The following is a 23166-nucleotide window of genomic DNA, read 5'->3' on the forward strand; positions in this document are numbered from 1 at the left end:
TTTAGAAAAGAAGGTTCTTCATAGCCTTATCTTACAAACCCGGTGGACTAGATGTTTTGGGTATAATAATGATTGGGAGGGATGTGGGTGGCACCTGCTCTGTGCTATGCACTGTTCTGAGTGGTTTATATCTACTACCTTATTTAATCCTCACAGCAACCCTATGAGACACTTACTATTATTTTCCTCATTTAACAGATGGGGAAACTGAGGCACAGAGAGGTTCAATAACTTGCCTAAGCTGGTGAATGCTTGACCTGGATCTAAACACAGGCCACCTGGCCCCAGAGTAGATGCTCTGTTCACCCCCACAAGTTCTTCTTTCCGAGGAATGAAATGAGAAATAGAGAAGTGGAAGTAGATTTCACAAAACACAATGGTATCTAAAAGGGGAAACTAGAAATAGTTCAATGGCTGTCCTGAGAGGAGGGGAGAAGCCACAAGTGAGCTATGAGCCCTCACCCACCACATCGGGGACCAACAGGTCCAATTCCATGGGGCTTCTTTTTTGTGTGTGTGTGTGAGGAAGATCAGCCCTGAGCTAACATCCATGCTAATCCTCCTCTTTTTTTTTGCTGAGGAAGACTGGCCCTGGGCTAACACCTATTGCCAATCCTCCTCCTTTTTTTTCCCCAAAGCCCCAGTAGATAGTTGTATGTCATAGTTGCACATCCTTCTAGTTGCTGTATGTGGGACGCGGCCTCAGCATGGACGGAGAAGCGGTGCGTCCGTGCGCGCCCGGGATCCGAACCGGGGGCCGACAGCAGCGGAGCATGCGCACTTAACCGCTAAGCCACGGGGTCGAGCTCCATGGGGCTTCTTAACCTGAGTTGGCGGATGGACTTCAGGGGCTGCGTGAACTTGGATGGGAAAAACAATGACCTCTTTGATTTCATTCAGCAGTCCTCAAAATATGGTTTGGGAACCCCTGCGAGTCCCCAAGACCTTTCTCAGGGGGTTAATGAGGTCAAAATTATTTTCATAATAGTACTAAGCTGTATTTGTCACTTTCGCTTTCCAAAGGCTGCCTGCCCTGTGATGACACATCACCCTGATGGCTCATGGAATGCATGCGTGTGTATTCTCGCGTTTTAAAATCTTCTTTCGGGCTGGCCCCGTGGCTTAGCGGTTAAGTGCAGGCGCTCCGCTACTGGCGGCCCGGCCGGGATCCTGGGCGCGCACGGACGCACTGCTTCTCTGGCCATGCTGAGGCCGCGTCCCACATACAGCAACTAGAAGGATGTGTAGCTATGACACACAACTATCTACTGGGGCTTTGGGGGACAAATAAATAAATAAATAATTAAAAAAAAAAGCTTTCTTTAAAAAAAAAAATAAATAAAAGCTTCTTGGTTTTATTTTATACACACATAAAATATATGTATATATATAAAATCTATATATGTAAAATATATGTATATATGTAAAATATATGTGTATATATAAAATATATGTATACAAAATATACATATACAAAAGCTCTTTGGGGTCCTCGACAATTTTTAAGAGGATCAAGTTTAAGAACTGCTGATATAATTGAAATTTAGCACGTCCTTCTGTCACGAGGCAGGGGTGGCAATGGACCACAAGACTGTTAGCAGGTTTCTGGCTTTGCCAGGAGAAGAAATCACAGATATTTTCAAATCCCACAGCAGGACCCTCAAACATCTGCTATACTCTCATCTCAACTTCTCAATTACCGTAATTTTTGGACCTGTCACTAGATCTTGAAGTTTAATGCGTTAATAAAAGCACATATATTATCGTATCACATATTTGTTTTAAAAATATTTGTATACAAACTTCCAGTTATAAAATTAATAAGTCATGGGGATGTAACGTGTGGCATAGGGAATATAGTCAATAATATTGTAATAACTTTGTATGGTGACAGATGGACTTATTGTGGTGATCATTTTGTAATGCATATAAATATTGAATCACTATGATGCACACCTGAAACTAGTAAAACATTGTATGTCAATCATACGTCAATAAAAAATATTTGTATATCTGTACTTCAATAGTGTTGATTTCCTTTGTAATCCTGTGTATTTATTTTATGCATGTAAAAACATGATTTTGAGATGGGTTTCACCAGCCTGCCATAGGTGTCTTGAGCACAAAAAACGTTAAGAACCTCAGATTCTGGAAGATAACCAGAAAAACTAAAACTAAGGGGAAGTTACAATTGATGGGGTGGGTGCGGGTGGGGAGGTCTGGAGGGTATTTGAGTACAGCTAAGAGAGCTGCTTTCTCTTTCATTTTAAGCTGTTATGGAGACTCTGGAAGGTGGGAAAAAATCCAAACAGTGCAAAAGGCCCCTCTTGAACCCCCCCCCTCAGTGTCAGTCTCTGACATCTGTGTCCCCAACCTGCAGTCGCTGCTGTACTTTCAATTTACAAAGCCAAGTCGTGGAGTCATTTTATTTGCAGACAGGAAGGGGGAACAACTGAGAATCTGGACCCTCAGACTTTCCTGCTGTTCCAGAACCCCCAAGCACACCACTCACAACCTCAGACAGCTCCCAAAGCTTTACAGGGAACATTCTCACTTGCTCCCGCCTAGAGCCGGGGGCCATTTCTGGAGTTCAAGCGTTAATAATAATAAAAACAACAGCTAACATTGATCCCGCGCTTACTCTGGGCCAGGCCGCGTTCTCAGCATGAAATTTCATGCGTCAACTTGTTTAATTCTCACAACATCCCGTGGGGTACGTCCTGTTACCACCCTCTTTTGACAGGTGAAAAACCGAGGCCCAGCGAGGTCGAGTAACCCGCCGAGGGCGCACAGCTCAGAAGCGGCACTGGCAGCCGTGGATTTTAGATTTTGTTTTCAGCCCGGGGGTCTGGGGAGGAATCAGTGGGCTGAGCTTGGAGAGGAGGAAGGCGGAAGGAATTGCGAGGCAGATGCAGCCGGCGCGGCGGGAAGGGACGGGGCATCCCCGGCTGGCAGGCGCCGGTGCCAGCACACCTGGGTATGGCGGGATCCGGCAGGGCCAGGAGGTGTCTGTGCCCCGGGGGCTTCGCAGCTGCGGGGTGGGGCGCCTGGGGGACGAGCGTAGACTTACCTGTCCGGGCGCTCACCTGGTGGCTTGGAGACGGCGGCGGCGACGTACCAAAACGTCCCGGGTCCCCTTTCCGGGGCCCCGCCCTGGAGGGGTGGGCGGGTGGCGCTCAAGACCGGCCGGACCTGTGGGACCCGGGGCCCCGGCTGTCTGGGGAGCCCGTCACCTCGAGAGAGCAGGCTCTTCCGGGGCTGGGACTGCTGTGGGCGGCGGGATGCCTCGGCGCCTGCAGACTCATAAATACCGCTGCCGCACAGGTGGCCAGAGACGCACGCGCGGGCAGGTGGAGCCCCCGAGGGTGAGCTGGGGACCGGGAGGGTGCCCCCTGCCCCAGCTCCCGACCTCCGGGCTGACGATCCCGGCCCTGCTCGCCCCGGGCAGGTGCTCGGGGAGCAGGAGCCGGCCGGGAAGGGCTGGGGAGAAGTGGAGTGGGTATGCAGGTGCAGGGCCGGCAGAGACAGGTGGAGATGGTGGGCGAGGGGTTGAGGCAGGATGGGATACTGAGGAAGGGGCAGAGGAAACAGGGCCTCTCCAGGTAGGATGGAATTCTGGGGGGATCTGGGGATGGAAAGGAGAGATCGGGGTCACTAGGAACAAAATGGAAGGCTGGAGGATGGAGTAGTGATCAGGTCTCTGAGGGCAGAGTGGAATGCTGCAGACCTAGACAGAAAGGTAGAAGAAATGGGGGTTACTAAAAGCAAGATGGAATGCTGGGGACAGAGCTGTCAAAAGCAACTTTCTGCTCTGAGCCCCCCACCCCACTCCCAGACCTCTTTCACTGAGAGTGAGCATGGTTAAGAGCAAGGACCCTGGACCAGGGCCCCTGGGTACCAATCCCAGCTCCATCACATCCCAGCGGTGCCACTGAATCACTGGGTTGCTCATTTTCCTCACCTGTGATTTGGGATGATGATCTCAGTGGCCACCACACAGAGGAATGCTGGGAGGCTCCCGGGAGTTAATCTATGCAGAGCGCTCATCGGGAGTGAGCCTCAGAGAGCATCTGCCGCTCTGTAGTGATCGTCATTTTTTCTCTCCAGCATCCGGATAACCAACCCCTTGAAGACCTCCATCCTGCCTCGGGACACTGCCTGATCCCCCTCCATTCTCCACCCTCCCCGCCCCTCCCGCTGTTCCTGACGGAATCTAATCTACTCCGGACCCTTCCCCTTCCCCTCTCTGCCCCCACCATCCCCTTACCATGCGCCCCCTTCGTCCCTGCTCGTCCTGCTGCTGTCTGCTCCTCTTCTTCTCCCTGGGAATCCAGGGAGCCCCAGAGGTTCCCAGCGCTGCCCCCGAGCAAGTCCACCTATCCTACCCAGGTAAGTGGCTGTGACCCCGCCCTGGGTGTTTCCCAGCAATGTGGGGGACTCAGGAATGCGACCCTGACTGCTGTGGGACCCTAGGCTGGCGGCTTGGTCTTCCTGAGCCTCAGTTGTCCATCTCTGTTAAATGGGGATTACCAGCAGTGGTGCATCTGGCCGTGTGGGAAATGATTCTGATGCCTAGCCCATTGTAAGCGCTCTCCAGAGGGGGCTGCTGTTGTCCTTACGCGTGTGTCACTGCTCATTGTATCCCCGTGAGGCTGCCTCCTGCCCTTGACCAAGAGGTGGTGGTGTACTGTGGGATGAGACCTCGGACTCTGGACCCTCTGCACCCAGACTTCCTGGGCTTGAATCCCAGCTTTGCGCCTTACTTGCTGTGTGACCTTGGGCAAATGACTTAACCTCTCTGGCCTCGTCCTCCTCATCTGGACAATGGGGTAATATTAGTGTGACCTCATGGTGAGGAGTTAATGAGATGTTACCTGTGAAGTGGCAACATGGAGCTTGGCGTGTAGCAGTGGTTCTAACACGATTTTGTCTCAGCACCCCTTTGTGCTGCGAAAAATTATGGAGCACCTCAAAGGGGTTTGGTTTACGTGTTACATCCAGCAATATTTGCCGTATTAGAAATTAAAGCTGACGTCTTTAAAAATATTGTCGTTTAAAAGGAACAATAAGAAACTCATTCTGTATTAAAGTAAATGACATTTTTCATGAAAAATGACTACACTCTACAAAAGAAAAGGAATTTAGTAAGAAGAGTGGCATTGATTTACATCTTTTAAGTCTCTAACGTCTGGCTGAATCGGAGACAGCCAGCTTCTCCGCATGTCTCCTCTGCTTACGCCTGTTTCGATATGTTGCTTCAGATGATGTATATGAGGAAAGATTGGTCTCACACAGACGTGTGGCTGGAACAGGGAGGAGGAATTTAATAGGAGTTTCAGATAATTGTGGCCATTCCTTTTTGATACTGCACCGAAAACTCAACACACTGGAGTTTCTTTCTTTCTTTAAAATTATTTTAGCTTTCTATTTTGAAATAATTTTAGACATTCAGAAGAGTTGCAAAGATAGTGGAGTTCCTGTACCCCCTCCACCCAGCGATCCCCAATGTTAATCTTTTTGCATCCGTGGTACCATTGCCAAAGCTGAGAAATTAACACGGTGTCATATCACTAGCTGAATGTGGACGCTAGTCACTTTCCACCAGTTTTCCCATGATGCCTTTATTCTAATCCAGTGTCCCATCCAGGGTCCCTCATTGCATCCGGTTGCCACATCTCTAGACCCCTCCCATCTGTGACAGTTCCTCAGTCTTTTCTTGTTTTTTGTGTCCTTGACACCTAAGGAAGACGCTTTCTTAAAGGCTGGTTGCAATGTGGAATGGGAAACTGTCTGAATGCACTGGCTTTGGCGGTTGCCGGCCTAGTGACCTTGGACATGGCGCTTTGCCCCAAGGCCTTTATAAAATAGAACAATAAAACCCATCTCGTGGGGCTGCTATGAAAATCCATGAGGACACAGCTGCCCCTGTTTGGACTACACGATAATAATCGCAAATATACTCTTACTAAGAGCTTCAGGCGGATAACTCACTTAGCCTCGTATTGGACCTTCAGCTGGAGGCACCATTGTTACTCCCATTTCACAAGAGTAAACTGAGGCTCATAGAGAAGAGTCTGACCCCAGGTCACACAGTCTGGAATTTGAACCCAGGCAGGCTGGCTCAATAGCCCACGATATATGTTTTTAAAACTTTAAAATTTGTTCTAATTTTACCTTTTTTTTTTTTTTCTGAGGAAGATCAGCCCTGAGCTAACATCTGTGCTAATTCTCCTCGTTTTTGCTGAGGAAGACTGGCTCTGAGCTAACATCTATTGCCAACCCTCCTCGTTTTTCTTCCCCCAAAGCCCCAGTAGATAGTTGTATGTCACAGCTGCACATCCTTCTAGTTGCTGCATGTGGGACGCGGCCTCAGCATGGCCAGAAAAGCGGTGCATCAGTGCGCGCCCGGGATCCGAACCCAGGCCGCCAGTAGCGGAGCTCGCGCACTTAACCGCTAAGCCATGGGGCCGGCCCTGTACTAATTTTAGATTTAACAGAAAATTTGCAAAAATATTACAGAGTTCTTACATCCCCAGCTCACTCAATTGCCCCTCATGTTAACATCTCACGTAACCACGGTCCAATTGTTAAAACCGGTACAACGCCATGGACCAAACTACAGATTTCACCAGTTTTCCCACTAATGTCCTTTTTCTGTTCCAGGATCCAATCCGGGATCCCACTTTGCGTTCACTTGTCGTGTCTCCTTGGTCCCTCCAATCCGCCAGGTTCTCAGTCTTTCCTTATCTTTTGGGATCTTGACATTTTTGAGGACTGAGCAGTTGTTTTGTAGGCTCTCCTTCCTTTTGGGTTTGTCTGACATTTTCTCGTGATTGGAATTGTTTTGTGTTTTTCTGGCCAGACTATCACAGATGTGCTGTTGTGTCCCCCTTGGTGCACGGTATCAGAGGGTTCACGATGCTGACATGGCGTATTGCTGTTGCTGGTGATGTTGACCTTCATTGCTTGGTTCAAGTGGTGCCTTCTGGGTTTCTCCACTGTAAAGTTATTATTCTTCCCTTTGTAGTTAATAAATATCTTGGGGGAGATTCTTTGAGACTATACAAATGATGTTTCTCCTGAAACTTTCACCGACTAATTTTAGCATCCGTTGGTGGATCTTGTCTGCAACAATTATTAGCGTGGTGTTTGCCTAATCGTGATTTTTTATGTTTCTAATTCCCTCTCTCCATCTAGTTGAAATTTTACTGTAAGGAAAGGCTGTCCCTCCCCTCTCCACTTATTTATTTATTCAATTACTTATTTATATCAGTACAGACTCACGGATATTTATATTTATTTTATTCCGTGAGTTAAAAGTCCAATACTATCGTTGTTTATTTTGAGGCTCAGATTTCCCAGATTTGGTCTCTTGAAATTCCTGCAGATTGGCCTCTGTGCTCTTCCAACAAACCCCCATCATTTTTCGAGGACTTCCTCACTTTCTGGCGCCACAAATTATTCCAGGCTCATCTTGTATATTTCCTGCCCCATCTCTGGAATCAATTGCGTCTCCAAGGAGCCCTGGTTCCTTTCACTGGAGAATGGGTATTTAGAAACTAAGATCTGAGCACGAGGTGTGCTCATTGCTACTGAGGCATCCTTGCTTCTAGGGCCGCTCACAAGCAGAGCTAGGCAATGCGTGTGTGTATGTTGACATGCATATGCACACATCTATGTTTCTGAATCTACCTGAATATATATGAAATACCATGAGAGCATACTGATACTTCTAATTTCAGTCCAACAGCAAGGGTTTATTTTAACCTTCTTCTTGCCTTATTTGTAATTTCTTTCTCCAACATTGAGAAACTTAGCTCCCACTGTCTGCAATGTACTCACTTATTTGTTCAATGCTCATAGAGGCATAAAGCAGTGTCAGAATTGTTTGCCCTTCTCCCTATGAGGGACACTTACTAGATGATGGCATTTCTGTGCAGTCATGCCCAGTTGCGATGCTACTTCCCATGATTACTTTTCTTCTCGGCCTCTTCAGTGTGGTTACACTATTCATTTTTTAATATAGTTACCTCCATTTGTTAGTGTTTCTATTCTGTATTGGCTTCACTCCCATCCTGTGTGGTTTTGGTTGTTGGTTTATTTTTTGGGTGTGTGAAGGAAATACAAAACATGGCCATCATTCTAGGAGTCAGAATTATCCAAAAAAGACTCAGAACAGTGTCCTCCTTCCTCGTTCCTACTACTCCAACCCCATTCCCTCTTTTTTCTGCCCCCTTCCCATCCACTCCACGTCAGAATCCATCTCTTTAGTTTCTGATGTATCCTCCCTGCATTTCTTTTGTACAAATGAGGGATGCCAGGGTGTTGTTTTGTATCCCCTTAATGCAGAGCAGCTGACTCTGGATACTCTTATGTACTCTGCTCTTTTTATTTAACTGTATGTCCTGGACATTGTTCTGTGTCAGTTCCCAGAGCTTGTCCTGTTTCGTTGTCACCGCTGCCCAGTGCTCTGTTGTACGGACGCTATATAGCTTGTTCAGTCACTCTCCTAGGCTGGGCATTTCGGTTGTTTTCGATATTTTGCAATTACAAACAGTGCTGCAATGAATAACCACGGGCACATGCATTTTCGCGCTGCTGGAGGAAGAACTCATGCTCTTAGCATTACAGGATGCCACATGGGATTTTTAAAACTTTTGTTTGGTTGCTAACATTTATGAACTGGGAGCTATTGCGTGAAAGTCTGGGTTTGTATATCTATATATGCCTCTGGGATATAAAAACCACCGTGTAAAGAGTTACTCTAGAAGGTGACAGATTTGGTGGCGCTGGGCCTGCTACCTGCATGGCAGCTGTCACAGAGCTGAGCGCTGGCTGTCCCATTTAGACAGGGCGGGGTCTGTGGTTTGCACACACTCCACGACTCCTTGCTGCCTTACTCCTTACAGCTGGCCCTTGTCCCCATTTATGCGCCCTAGCTGGCCTCCAGACATCTGAGTTGACAACCCCTAAATGATGTCTGTAAAATATTTGGCACAGGGCCTGCACACAGTAAATAATGATATTAATAATAATATTCATCCGCTCATGTAACCCTGACTGTACTGGGCACTGTTTCAAGTGCTTTACTTATGTTAGTTCGTCTAAGCCTCACAAGAACCCCATAGGGTAGATATTATTACTCCATTTTACAGATAAGGAAACTGAGGCTCAGAGAGGGGAAGTGACTTGCCTAAGGAAAGCACAGCTTGGAAGTGGCAGAGCTGGGATTGGACTCGGGAGGCTCCAGAACATGTGTCCTTAACCACTAAACGTGTGAGAGCCCCTCACTCTCTCCGTGCAGCCCTCCCGGCCCTGCCCAGGCCTCACTGCCCAGCCCGCTGTGTTCCTTTCTCCCCAGGGGAGCCGGGCTCCATGACTGTAACCTGGACCACATGGGTCCCAACCCGCTCTGAAGTGCAGTTCGGGATGCAGCCCTTGGGACCCCTGCCCCTCCGGGCCCAGGGCACCGTCAGCACCTTCGTGGACGGGGGCATTCTCCGGAGGAAGTTCTACATACACAGGGTCACGCTGCGGCGGCTGCTGCCGGGGGTCCAGTATGGTGAGAGGGGTCGCAGGCTGAAGTGTTGAGGGGGGGCCGGGAAGAGGAGTGGATATGGACAAGATGCTACCACTCCCGATGGCTCAGGCTGGGCTGGCGCCTCCTCTGCTTATCTGCAAGCCCATTGTAGGAGACCCTGGGATGAAAATGGAAGGCATTGGGGACCAGGGGCGAGGTGGACAGAAGGGGCATGAATCAGACCCATTCAATCTCCACTCCCTGCCCCGCCAAGTGAAGATGGATGGGGGTGGAGGGGACGTCCTGGGGTGCCCCCAGCTGACCGTGACCTTTTCCTTCCCCTCAGTTTACCGCTGTGGCAGTGCTCAGGGCTGGAGCCGTCGGTTCCGCTTCAGGGCCCTAAAGAATGGACCGCACTGGAGCCCCCGTCTGGCTGTGTTTGGGGACCTGGGGGCTGACAACCCGAAGGCCCTGCCCCGGCTGCGCAGGGACACCCAGCAGGACATGTACGATGCTGTTCTCCATGTAGGTGAGGCATCGGCAAGGGTGCGCCTGGAGGTACGGGGGGGCTGGGTGGGAGGCAACGTTAGCTCTGTGGAGGGGGCTGGGCTGGGGCTAGCGTGGGTCTGGAGGGACGGGGGATGAGACTGGCCCTGGAGATGGTGTCTGGTTAACCAGACTGCCCAGGGCAAAATCCCGACTCCAACACTTAGAGTGATATGCCTTGGCTGTCTCCTCTGTGTGATTATTATTGGAGCTGAGACTAGTTTAGAATTCACAGGACTGTTGTGATGGTTCAATAAGTTGACATTGCCTGGCATACTGTAAGTGCTACCTAAGTGTTAGTTGTTATTATCATTACTGTTATTATTTGAGGGGACAGGGAACCAGCTGGGAGATGGAGATTGAGCTGATACGGTTCAAAGCTGCAGACTCTGGAATCAGAATCCCAGAGTTTGATTCCTAGATCTCCACTAACAGCTCTGTGACCTTGAGCAAACACTTAACCTGTCTGGGCTTCAGTTTCCTCATTTGAAATGGAGAGAATAGTAACACCACCTCAGAGGATGTTTTGAAGATTCACGCGATCAAGCACGTAAAGCATTTGGCGCTGTGCCTGGTACAAAACAATACCAGACATGTTGGTCTCAGTGTAGTTGCTGTTCTGGGAGGGGACAAGACGGCAGGCAGAGATGGGAACTGAACCGAGCACAAGAGACTAGCATGGTCCCGCAGGGGTCTCAGGGACCAGAATTTCAGGAAACAGTTCCAAGTGCACATGTGGGTGGGTGTGAGGTAGGGATCAGAGAACCTGGATGGCTCGGAGGCCAGGGGTCGCACAGCCCACATGTGAGCAACCAGTCTCTCAATGCTGGTCAAGGCAGAGCCGGGTCTGCATCCTCACTCTCTCCCTGCCCCCCGCCCCCCAGGAGACTTTGCCTACAACATGGATCAGAACAACGCTCGCGTCGGGGACAGGTTCATGCGGCTCATCGAACCTGTGGCCGCCAGCCTGCCATACATGACGTGCCCTGGGAACCACGAAGAACGCTAGTGAGGGCCGAGGGCTCCAGGGTGGGCGAGGGCCCGGCCAATGAAAACAGATGTGTCCTGCTTAGGGTCTCGCCTTGGTCTCTCATACTGCAGCTGCTCATCTGTAGTAGTGGAGGAGAGGAGAGGAGAGGAAGGATGGGCGAGGGGCCAGACTTGTCCTGACAGTGGGGAGGCAGGGGTGGGGCGGGGGCACCCAGACTCTCCCCCTACCTTTCACTTCCTTTTATCCAGCAACTTCTCTAACTATAAGGCCCGCTTCAGCATGCCGGGGAACACAGAAGGCCTGTGGTACAGGTAATCTGGGGGACCTGGGCGACTGACCTCTCTCCGCCTGAAGGATGGGAGATGCAGAGGAGACCCCACCTCTGACCCCTGCCCTTTGACCCCTCCAGCTGGGATCTGGGCCCGGCGCACATCATCTCCTTCTCCACCGAGGTCTATTTCTTCCTCCATTACGGCCGCCACCTGGTAGAGAGACAGTTTCACTGGCTGGAAAGGGACCTCCAGGTAACCTGGGTGGAGGCCCCATTTCGTCTCTTGGACCTGCCCCCCCCCCCTCACTCTGGGCCCTTCTCTTTAGGAAGCCAACAGGAACCGTGTAGCCCGGCCGTGGATCATTACCATGGGTCACCGGCCCATGTACTGTTCCAATGCTGACCTGGATGACTGCACGTGGCATGAGAGCAAGGTGAGGCCCCCCTCCCTGGGCGGGGTGCTGACAGCCACATGGGGGACCGGCCTGAGTCACCCCTCCCCCCCTTGCTTGTCCTGCCCAGGTCCGCAAAGGCCTCCATGGCAAGTTCTACGGGCTGGAGGATCTTTTCTACAAATATGGTGAGTGCCCTGGGGGGACTCCCCAGCCCCAGGTCCACCCCCATCTCTCCTGGATTCAGGGGCCTGACCCCGCTTGTTCTGTCTCAGGGGTTGACCTGCAGCTGTGGGCTCATGAGCACTCGTACGAAAGGCTGTGGCCAATTTACGACTACCAGGTGAGGCTCAGGGAGGGCCGAGAGCCCACAGGGCTGGCGTCAGTGGACCCCTGGTCAGACCCAAGGGCATGGCCGGGTGTGACACGCTCCTCCCCCTTGTCCCCTTCTCCAGGTGTTTAATGGCAGCCAAGAGATGCCCTACACCAACCCTCGAGGCCCTGTCCACATCATCACAGGATCCGCCGTGAGCAGGGCGGGGAAGGGCGCCTTCGGCTTCTCTTCTCTTGCTATTTATTGAGGCTGAACTTGTACCAGCCTGGGAGCTGTGAGCCTTATACAGTCGCTACCACTAACCCTTGACCCTAGAGCTTAGGTACCCTAGTAACATGCCCATTGTCCAGATGCAGAAACAGAGGCTCAGACTGTGAAATAGTGTTCAAAGTCTCAGGGTCAGTAAGTGGCAGGGGTGGGGTTGCCCAGGTCTACTGGATGGATCCAAGGGCAGAGGGCTGATTATTATTACAGTAACTGAACAACAGACTTTATTCACACTCCACCAGCTCTCTCACTAACGACCCTTTTCTGCTCTAGGATCCCACATTGTGTTTAGTTTTTCTCTTTAATCTCCTCCAATCTGTGGCAGTTCCTCAGTCTTTCCTTGTCTTTCCTCCTTCAGACCGTTCAAGACTCTTGGCCAATAGTTTTGCAGAATGCCCCTCAATTTGCGTTTGTTTGACATTTTCTTGGGCTGGAATTCGGGTTATGCATTTTGAGCGAGACAATCACAGAAGTGATGTTGTGTCCTTCTCAGTGCCTCGTGACAGGAGGTACCTGACGTCGATGTGTCCCGTTTCTGGATGTGTCTCTGAATCCCCTGATTACGGAGGTGTCTGCTGGGTTCCTCCAACGTAAAGTTATTATATTTCCCTATTTAATTAATAAATATCTCGGAGGGGATAGTTTTAGACCATGCAAATGTTCTGTTTCCCCTGAAACTTCCACCCACTAATTTTTGAATCTGTCAGCGGGTCTTGTCTGCAATGATGATTACTGTGGTGTTTGAACGGGGATTTTCTATTTCCCTCGTTCCTCCTAGATTTGTTCCTTAGAACCCTCCTGTGAGGAGGTTATGCACTGCCCCATCTATTTGGTTAGTTAGTTATTGATTTATACCATATGAACTCATGGGTAATCACTTTATTCTCTGGGCTATAATCCAACGCTACTGTTATTTATGTTGCTGCTCAAATTTTCCAGCTTTGGCCCCTGCGTCCCTTTGACAAGCCGCTGTCGTTTTGTGAGCACCTCACTTTTCGGCACCAAAAGGTGCTCCAGGATCAGCCTGTGTTTTCCCCGCCCCAGGCTTGGCATCACTCACCTCTGCAAGGAGAGAAGGCTTATTTTTCAAGCTGATTCTTACAAATCAGTAAGGTCAAAGTAAGAACCTCTCGTGATAAAAATTCAAACAGCGCAGAGGGCAGGAGATGAACACCAGCCGCCCACACCCCATCTTAATCCACCCTTCAGCTGTTACGTCTCAGGGGGCAATTGAGAATGTTGTCTGCGTATACAAAGGGGGGACTTGAATCGATAGAGATGTGCCTCGCCTTGCTTCACACCCTATCGGTTCTCAACCTCGGTGCCCGTTAGAATTACCTGGGGAGGTTTTAAAGCTCCATTGCCTGGGCCCTCCCCAGAGCAAGCCCCAGAATCGCTGAGGGCGGGGCCCTGGAAATGCACGTCCCTGTGAAGCCACCATCTGGCGCAGGAAACAGAATGTCTTCAGCACCAACTGGCTCCTCAGGCCCACAGGTGATCGATAGTCTGACCTTGATCAGCACAGATTTGTATTTTTCTTTAATTTTAAATTTTAAAATTATTTTAGACTTACAGAAGAGTTGCAAAAATCACTACAATATAATAATCCAATTCAAGGAGTTAACATTGATATCTACTGTTATCTAATCTACAGACCTCACTCAGATTCAGCCAACGGTCCCGTGCGTGTCTTTTAAATTAAAGCAAGGAGTTTTCGTTTTTCTGGCCCAGGATCTAGTCTAAGGTCACACGTTCTATTTCGGGGTCTTGTCTCTTTAGCTTCCTTTCATCGGAAACCTTTCCCCGCTCTTTCTTCATTTTTCACGACCTCGAGAAATTTGAAGAGTACGGTCAAGTTGTTTTGTAGAATATCCCTCAATTTTGGTTTTTCTGAGGTTTGCTCATGATTAGATTGAAGTTATGCATTTTGGGTAGGAATACACAAAAGTGAGGCTGAGTTCTACCCAGCGCATCTGACTGGGAGGGACATGGTATCTCTGAACCCCTTTAAGCCTCAGTTTCCCACCCTGTAAATGTGGTATGGACCTGTCTCCTTACTGACGATGTTCGCTTTGATCGCTTGGTTGAGGTGGTGTCTGCCCGGCCTCTCCATCGGAGGTTCCTCTTTTCCCCTTTGTAATTAACAAGTGTCTCCTGGAGAGAGAAAACTGAGACTATGCCAATATCCTGTTCCTCAAACGTGCACCACTAGCTTTACCGTCCATTGATGATTCTTGCTTCAATCAGTTACTAAAGTGATGGCTGCAAAATGGTGATTTTTCTAGCTTCATCATCCTCTCTGCTTACATCACCTGGCTTTCTGTTGCAAGGATGAGCACTCTCTCTCCCCCAGGCATTGGAGATTTTGAAAAGCTTTCTTGGAGAGTCTACTGTGCAGCCAGAGTTGAGACCCACTGATTTCTTCTGTTCTGTGAATTGCATTTTCCCCTCAACAATAAGTCTTGGCTGGCTTTCGGTATCACCCTGCTTTGTGATGGCTATGCTATAATTTATTTAACTGACCCCCCACTGATGGGCATTTGGGTGGCTTCCAGCTCAGGGCTTTTTTTTTGGAAAATGCTGCAGTGGACAGTCTGGCACAGCCATGCACTTTTCTGGAAGCCAAAGACCCGGGGCACAGGAAGCCTGGCGGGGTCAAAACACTCAATTGTGAGTATTATTGAGGTCAAGTCTTAACTGACTTTGTCTTCATTGGAGGCGGCAGGGTCCTGGCCTGGCTAGTAGTTTCTGCTCCCCTGCGGGTCCTCCACCTGCCTCGGCCCGCTGTGGGTCTAAATGCTTCTCTGATTCTCTCCAGCAGGGCTGTGAGGAGCGGCTGACCCCCTTCACCCTCTTCCCCCGGCCCTGGAGCGCCCTACGTGTGAAGGAGTATGGATACACGCGGCTACACATCCTCAATGGAACCCACGTCCACATCCAGCAGGTGTCTGACGACCAGGTTAGTGAGGGGGACCCAATCACCTGCCCGAGTAACCATGCCCAGGGTGTTCTGGAGCCGAGTGGTTACAAACCTGGGCTCTACAGCCAGGATCCTGGGTTCCGATCCTGCCCCTGCTGCCTACCAGCTGGATGGCCTCAAGCAACTCATTTAACCTCTTTGAGCCTCAGTTTTCCCATCTGCAAAATGGGAACGTTAATAGTTACTACCTCATAGGACTATATGGGGGTTGAATGACTTATTATATATAAAGTGCTTAGAACAGTTTCTAAAACATGGTAAATTCTATAGATATTTAGCAACATGAGGCAGGAGAAGAAAAAGGCAGGTGTTGGGAGATAGATAGAGGGAAGCCAATATGATGTGTGTGTGATCGGGATGGCTGAAGGTTAGATGGACCCAAATAATCATGGCTCATCTTTCTTTATTTTGGCCTTTGTAATTTTAGAATAATAATAGTAACTATGATTTATTGAGCATCTATTATGTCCCAGACCCTGGGCAAGACTTTATATTTAGTAGCTCTTTAATCACCACAACAATCCCATGGGGTGGATTTTCTTTCCATTTTACAGATGAGAGAACTGAGGTTCAGAGAGGGGAAGTAGTTTTCCCAGGGTCATACAGCTGGAGGGTGGCAGTGCTGGGATCTGACCCCAGAGAACCATGTTCTTTTTATTATAAATAACTAGCATTTATTGAGTGGTGCATGCACCAGGGACAGGCTTCTGTGTGTATTATCTCCTTCTGTTCTCCCCACTTTATAGACCGTGGAAGTTGGGCTCAGAGTGACTGTGCTGGGGTGTAAAGGGAGGTTTGTCTGACTCCAGAGTTGTGCTTTAATAATAATAGTCGACACTAACCCGGTCTTTGCCGTGTGCCAGGCTCTCTTTTGAGTCCTTCCCAAATATCTCATTTAATTCCCACAACATCTATGATGTGGGTACTATTACTATCATCCCCGCTTTTCAGATGAGGAAAATGGAGGCTCAGAGATGTCTAGTAACTTGCCCCAGGTCACACAGCCCATCAGAAGCAGAGCTGGGATTTGAACCCAGGCCACCTGGCCCCAGAGTCTGGACTCTTAGCCTCCACAACTTCCTCTGTTTTTGTCCCTTGCAGGATGGGAAGATTGTGGATGACATCTGGGTGGTGAGACCCCTGTTGGGCCGGATGATGTACCTCTAGGGATGAGGGCAGCTCTCATCAGGAACCATGGGCATTGCTGCCTTGGCTGGTGTGACCTGACACTGCCCAGGCCCTGGACAGGGAGTCGGGGCGGGCCTCAAGTCCTCTGCCCTCCGGAGGCCCGGTGTAGGGGGGATTCAGCCCGGAGGGAGCTGGGGCAGCTCTCCCCTCCCGGGGAGGCAGGGGTCCCGGCTGGCTGTGTCGGGAGGACACGTGTGCAGGACAGTGGAACTGGGCAGGTCTTGGGTGACACGGCCCTGCCGCCTGCATAGCACCGCTGGGCGGGGTGCCCCTGGGGCGTCGGGAATAAAGAGGCCCGTGCTGTGGCTCCGTGGACTCTGCACATCTGCTGGGGGTGCCTGCTGGGCCATCACCTCTCCCACCCACAGGGGCAAGGGCATCGCTGGTCCCAAGTCAGCGGGTGGGCATGGCTGTCATGACACCACTGTCCAGCAGGTGGCGTTGGTGACTTTCTCCTCCTAGGCAGCCCCCAAGGCCAACCCCAGGCCTGGCTCCAATGGCCGGAGGAATGCTAACCAGCGTCCCTTTGTGCCTCAGTTTCCCAGCCTGGCACCGACGTATCCTGGAAGGGGGGAAGTGTTAACACTCCTGCCTCCTAGCTGGGCGGCTGACGAGCCTCAGGAGCTCACAAACCTGCTGTTTTCTTCCCTTTTTCCTTTCCCTTCCTCCCCCCATCTCCTTTCATTTACTCAACGATTATTTATTGCACACCTACTGCGTGCCAGGCCCTGTGCTCAGTACCAGGGATACAGCCATGAACAAGACAGAGGTCCCTGCCTTCATGGCGCTGACATGCCAACCAGAGGATCGAACAGCAGGCACAATAAATAAGTAAAATATATAACAGCGTAAATGGTGATAAGTGCTCAGAAAAAGCGGGGAAGAGGGATGGAGAGTAAGGGGGCAGCTGCAATTTCCATGAGGATGGTCTGGGAGACCTCACGGAGAGGGTGACATTTGATCTGAGGGAGGAGCCACATGGGCCGAGCCGTCCAGGCGGAGGAACAGCCTGTGCAAAGGCCCTGAGACAGAAACACATGGCCAGCCCTGTCAGAGTGTCAGTGAGGAGGCCAGAGTGGCTGGAGCAGAGCGAGTTAGAGGGGCAGAGTGGGATGAGGGCAGGGAGGGGACGGGGCAGATGGTGTGAGACCTCATGGGCCACGGGGAGGACTCAGCCTTCGTCTTGAGTGACAAGGAACCACAGGAGGGCTGTGAGCTGGTGAAGGACATGATCTGACTCCAGGAGTCCTAGGCAAAGGCTGGGCTCTGGCCCCAGGGCTGAGGGCTCCTCCATCGGGCTGCGCAGTTTCTGCTTCTCACATCTTATTCCCACACCGGCTCCTTGCAGTTTCTTGAAGACACCAGCTCTTTCTCCCTGTAGGGCCCGTGCGCTGGCTCTTTGTCCTCCAAGTGCCCCCTCCTTAGCTCACCCCAGGCTGGCACCTCCTCCGCCTCGGGTCACAGCCGTCCCTTGATGACCCCAGCTGAAGTCACCACAGTCACTCTCTGCCCCATCCTGTGTTACCTCACTTCCAGCTCTTAGCATCCTGAATTCTCTCATTGATTGATCTGTTAACGTGTTCAGTGGTCAGCGTGCCCCCCTGGACGGGCGGTCTGTGAGGGTGGACATCAAGGCCACGTTGTTCATTCAGGGGTCTACCACCTCCACCAACCCCTCCCAGACCCCTTCTCGGGTGGGGTTGGGACCCAGGGCTCCCCCATCGCAGCCCCGCCCATTCTGGGCCGTCGCTGTCGGGGGTGGCGGGTCTGTCTCCCCACAGGCCTGTCAGCCCCAGAGGGCAGTGCCCAGGGCTCGCTCCAGCGCAGCCCAGCACAAGACAGAAGCTTAATAACTATTTGTTGCCTTAATGAGGGCCGCCACATGCCAGGCTCCGGCCGGGCGACACCAAGGACAATGCGGAATCAGCCCCAGGCTGGCTCTGTGAGAGCTCGTGGGCAGGCAGGGAAGCACAGTTACCCAACACGGGTGACAAAGAACGAAGGAATGACCTGGAGACTGCACCAAGCCCGAGATGTCACCAGCCGGGGAGTCATGCATTGCACACAGTGGCCAAAGACTGAGCTGGCGCCGTGTGAGCCTGGCATGTTCCTTCCCAGGCTGGACGGGGCTGGCAGCGGGGTCCACAGAGAGCAAAGGCCTGGGCTGCAGCCAGACAGCAACTGGGTTCGAATCTCAGCTGTGTCTTCCTGTGCGATGTGGAGTCGCCAGCCCTCTCTGAACCTCTGTTTCTTCTTCTGTGACAAAAGAATGATTACACTGTGTGGGGCTGCCTTGAGATTAAATGAGGTTGAAAGCTTTGGTGTCATCCTTTTCTCATGCCCCACATTCAATTAGCTGGTAAATTCTGCTGGCTTTGTCTTTAAAGTCTATCTAGAATTCCTCCCCTTCTCCTGCCTGCAAGACCCCCACCCTGGTCCTGTCCGCTTTGCCTCTCACCTCCTGCCTGGTCTCCCCGTCACCCTCCCGCTCCCGTCCCTGCCCCATGATCTGTTCCCACACGCAGCCAGAGGGACTTGTGGACCCCTGCGTGAGACCTCGTCCCCACTCTGCTGAGCCCTCCTGTGGCTCCATCTCGCTCCGAATAAAAGCCAGAGTCCTCCCTGTGGCCCACCCCGCACGACCTGCCCGTCACCTCCCTGCCCTCACCTCCCACTGCCCGCCCTTGTCCTCTCTGCTGCAGCCGCACTGGCCTCAGCTATGTCAGGCCGCCCTCCCACCTTGGTGCTGGCCGTTCCCTCTGCCTGGGACGCTGCCCCCAGGGACCCACGCCGTCCCCCTTCCTCCACTCCTGCAGCTCCTTGCTCAAATCTCACCTTTCCGGTGAGGCTTCCCTGACCACCTATTTACAACAGCAGCCCCACCTCCCCACCCCCCACCTCCCCGCCGCTCTCCCTGCTTTATTTTCCTCAAGAGCACCCCGACTGTGTGACCTGCTGTATAGACTGTGTGACCTACTGTATAGACTGTGTGACCTACTGTATAGACATGAGCCATTATTTATTCGTTGTCTCCTCCCTCAGAATGGGAGCTCCTGGGGCGCAGAGTTTCCCCCAGTTCTGTTCACCCCTGTAGCCCCAGTACCCGATACATAGTAGTTGCTCAATAAACACAGGTCGAATGAATGAGGGAAGGAAGGGAAATACAGGTAAAATGCTTAACACGGCGGGTGGGGCCGAGGGAACAGGTGACAAACAGTAGGAATGACAAGGATCAGGTGAATCAGATAAGGAAAGGCCCAGCCCTTGGGGCTCCCACCGCCAGTATACAGGGGACAGGCACGTAGGGCTGATTGTGACACTTGTGACACACACAGGAAGTGACAGGTTGCAGTGGGGACCCTGAAGTGGCACGGAGCCCCTGAGGCTTCTGGGAGGCAAAGCTGAGCGAGGCTTGTGGAGGCCACACGGACACCCACTTGGCAGAGTGGGGGTGAACGCTCCCAGAAAGGGCAGCGGGGCCCAGGGAGAGCTCATGGGACGGCTGGGGGTTGGTGGAGGGAGCAGAAGGAGGCAGCTGCTGGTCTCTGGATTTCATTCATTAACAAACGTTTATTTACTAAAGTCCTCCATTGCTCAAATCAGCCAGAAATGGCCTCTGTTGATTGCAATGGAGAAGCATGAAGGAACTATGCCCCTACTATCCTCCGAGTGCCGGAGATACCGTGGTGGCCAGGATGACATTTCTGCCCTTGTGAAGCTTACATTCTACTGCGGGAGGTAGAGAAGAAACCATGAAAACAAAAATGCTATTACATGATAATTCTAGACGGTGATTGGCACTGTGGAGAAAACTGGCACTAGAGTGGGCGATGGTAAAGGTGCTTTAGATATGGTGCCCAGGGAAGTCCTCTCTGAGGAGGTGACACTTGAGCCAAAGGACAGGGAACCAGTCAAAGCAGAGACCTAGAAGAGTGATCCAGGCAGATGGACCAGCAGGTGCAAAGGCCCTGAGGCAGGACAGAGCCTGTGTGTTTGAGAAATAGCCATGAGGCCAGCGTAGCTGGTGTGGAGTAAGTACAATTGCCAGATAAAATCCATGATGCCCAGTTAAATTTGAATTTCAGATGAATAATAAATAAATTTTGAGTGTAAGTACGTCACAAATACTGCATGGGTTATACTTATACTAAAAAATGACTCGAGGTGTGTCTGAAATTCAATTTTAACTGGCCATCCTATATTTTTATTGGCTCAATTTTTATTGCAACCCTAGGAATGAGCAAGGGAGAATGCGGAGGGAGATGAGGACGGAGGACATGGAGAGGGCAAAATATCCTTTCGGACCCCGCACGCACGCGTGAGGAGACAGGATGCTCTGTGAGTTCTGCCGGGGCCTCTCTCATATGGGGTCCCGACTCCCTGGGACCCTCATCTCAGCCCCTTCCTCCCTTTCCAGACCTCCCTCCCCATGTTTGCTGCTTCTTTTCAGCAAATTTAAAAAATGATAACATCCTTATTTGACTTCCGGGGCAAAAGTAACACACTCATTGTTAAAAAAAAAAAAAAAAGAATAAAGTGGAACCAGAAATTTCCCAGCTGTCTTGTTCCCAACAGCTTCGAACTTTTAATATTTTTCCTCATAACCCCTGATTTTTCTTTTTTAATGAAAATACTAGCATGTGATACGGATGGGTTTGTAACCTGTTTTTTCTTTCCCGCATAAATTAACATGAGCATAATATCATCTCCAGGCTGGGTTTTTTTTTCATTTTTTAAAATAAACTTTATATTTTGGAACAGTTTTAGATTTACAGAAAAACGGCAAAGATAATACAGACTTCTCATAAACTCCACGCCCAGCTTCCCTTATTATTAAGATCTTACTTTAATACGGTACATTTATTACCGCTAGTGAACCAATACTGATACGTTATTATTCACTGCAGGCCATCCCTCATTCTACTGCCTTTAAAAAACTTTTCAATATAATTGCATTGAGATATAACAATACAATTAACTGGACTCTTTTAAAAGTGTACAATTTGATGAGTTTTGACAGAGATGTATTCCCATGAGACTGCCACCAAAATCAAGACGCGGAACCTTTCCAGCCCCTGAAGGTTCCAGCCCTCCCTGTGTCCCCCAGCTTCGGGCGACAACGAATCTGCTGCCGGGCACTACAGGTTAGATTTACCTTTCCCGGACCGCCGTCAATGGAACCACGTGCTATGCAGCCTTGGAGACTGGCTCCCTCCGCCCAGCGTAACACGCTTGCGATTCGGCCGTGCGGCGCTGCTCGTCAATTACTCCTTCCTTTTTATTGCCGAGTAGCGAGTGGGCCAGGGGCTGCAGGTGCCGCAATGTATTTATCTGTTGCCACTGGATAGACATTCTGGGTTGTTTCCCGTTTTCCGTGGTTATCAGAACCACTGCTGTGAACGCTCCTGTACCAGTCGCTGTGTGAATGTGTGTTTTCATTTCTCCTGAGTAAACACCTAGGAGCGGGATGGCTGGGTCCTGCGTCTTCCGCATTCTTTCGATAGATGTATTCCGTGACACGTTTCAAGCTTTGCTCATCACCTTATTTCACATTCTTTATTTGTCTGTGTGTTTATTTTCTCTCTCTCAAGCATTTGTTCTCCGAAAAAGAAGAGAAATGGTTAGAAGCCTAGACTGAAGCCAGGCTGCCTGTGTGACTTTGGAGAAGTTACTTAACTTCTCTGTGCCTCTGTTTGCACATTTGTAGGATGAGGATAACAATAGCACATAAGGTGGTGTGGGGATTAAATGAGGTAGTATATGTCAAGTACTTAGCCCAGGGCCTGCATATTATATAGAAGATGGTCAATAAATGTTTAAGGTTATTATTCAACATGCTTGGCACGCAGATGAATATATCTAGTGAATGAATTTGAGCAGTCCTTAAGAGTATCCGCTTTGAAGTCAGACTTCCTGGTTAAAATTCCAGCAAAGCTGCTTACAAGTGGTGGGACTTTGTTCCACTTCCCACCCTCTTCTCAAGCCTCAGTTTCCTCATCTGTTAAATGGGGCTAAGAATCCCATCTTCTAGATAAGTGGTGAGGATTAAATAATATCTGGTTTCTTTCTTTCCCTTTAAGAACAATTCCTAGAAGTAGAATTGCTGTACAGAGGGTAGACGGCACTGCTAAGTCTCTGGATGGATATTGCCAAAAGCCTGCCCCAGATCACAGTCCTATAAGTGGCATAGGAGAGTGGCTGTTATCTTGTATTCTCATAGCACTGATTATAATATTAAAAAAATATTTTTCTGAGACACCAAAAGGAAGAAAGGGATCTGTTTAATAGTTTAATATCCATTTCACTAATTTCTTGTTCATCAATTCCATTTTTCTTGTTTATTGTCTGTATTTTTAATTTTTGTTCATGTCTTTTGTTTATTTTTCTGTGTATGTTCACCCTTCTTGTTGATTTGTAAATGCTCTTTACATATGAAGGACAGAGAGCTTTGCTTGCCATCTATATGTTGCCAGTTATCTTTTTCCTTGATGTACTGAAATTTATCATTTTTATGAGGCCAAATCCTCCTCACTCTCCTCACTTGTTTCCATCTATTGGGGGTCATCTCCTCACCATGCTTTCCAGGAAGCCCTCTGTAGGATTCTCTTTTGGGTCTGATTTCCTCTCCTGGGGTCCCAAAGTAGGAGGTCCTGATTGCCCATCCTGAGGAAGCCCTT

General features: G+C 50.2%; 2 protein-coding genes across 2 annotated transcripts in view; one reads left to right on the top strand and one right to left on the bottom strand.

The window, feature by feature from the left end:
• FBXO27 (F-box protein 27) overlaps positions 1–3774 on the bottom strand; it is a 48562-nt gene extending 44788 nt beyond the window's left edge. Inside the window, exon 1 of the mRNA XM_058529290.1 lies at positions 3071–3774. The gene's annotated coding sequence lies outside the window, so the exon portion shown is untranslated. The remainder of the gene's footprint in view (positions 1–3070) is intronic.
• Positions 3775–4122: 348 nt separating this feature from the next.
• ACP7 (acid phosphatase 7, tartrate resistant (putative)) lies at positions 4123–17584 on the top strand. Its single transcript, XM_058529289.1, has 12 exons — positions 4123–4389; positions 9362–9562; positions 9867–10049; positions 10951–11074; positions 11306–11368; positions 11467–11581; positions 11655–11762; positions 11851–11908; positions 11996–12063; positions 12176–12247; positions 15143–15280; positions 16403–17584. The coding sequence occupies exons 1-12, from the start codon at positions 4269–4271 to the stop codon at positions 16466–16468; spliced, it is 1317 nt and encodes a 438-aa protein (XP_058385272.1). The 5' UTR covers positions 4123–4268; the 3' UTR covers positions 16469–17584.
• The last annotated feature ends 5582 nt before the right edge of the window (positions 17585–23166 follow it).

Source organism: Diceros bicornis, chromosome 34 (genome assembly GCF_020826845.1).
Source record: "Diceros bicornis minor isolate mBicDic1 chromosome 34, mDicBic1.mat.cur, whole genome shotgun sequence".
NCBI lineage: Eukaryota > Metazoa > Chordata > Mammalia > Perissodactyla > Rhinocerotidae > Diceros > Diceros bicornis.

Excerpts from the sequence above, each read along its gene's own strand:
- ACP7 (XM_058529289.1), top strand. The coding sequence starts at position 4,269 with ATGCGCCCCCTTCGTCCCTGCTCGTCCTGCTGCTGTCTGCTCCTCTTC. Across the intron at positions 11,075-11,305 it reads GGGAACCACGAAGAACGCTA|CAACTTCTCTAACTATAAGG; the intron begins GTGAGGGCCGAG and ends CCTTTTATCCAG. Across the intron at positions 12,064-12,175 it reads GGCCAATTTACGACTACCAG|GTGTTTAATGGCAGCCAAGA; the intron begins GTGAGGCTCAGG and ends CCCCTTCTCCAG.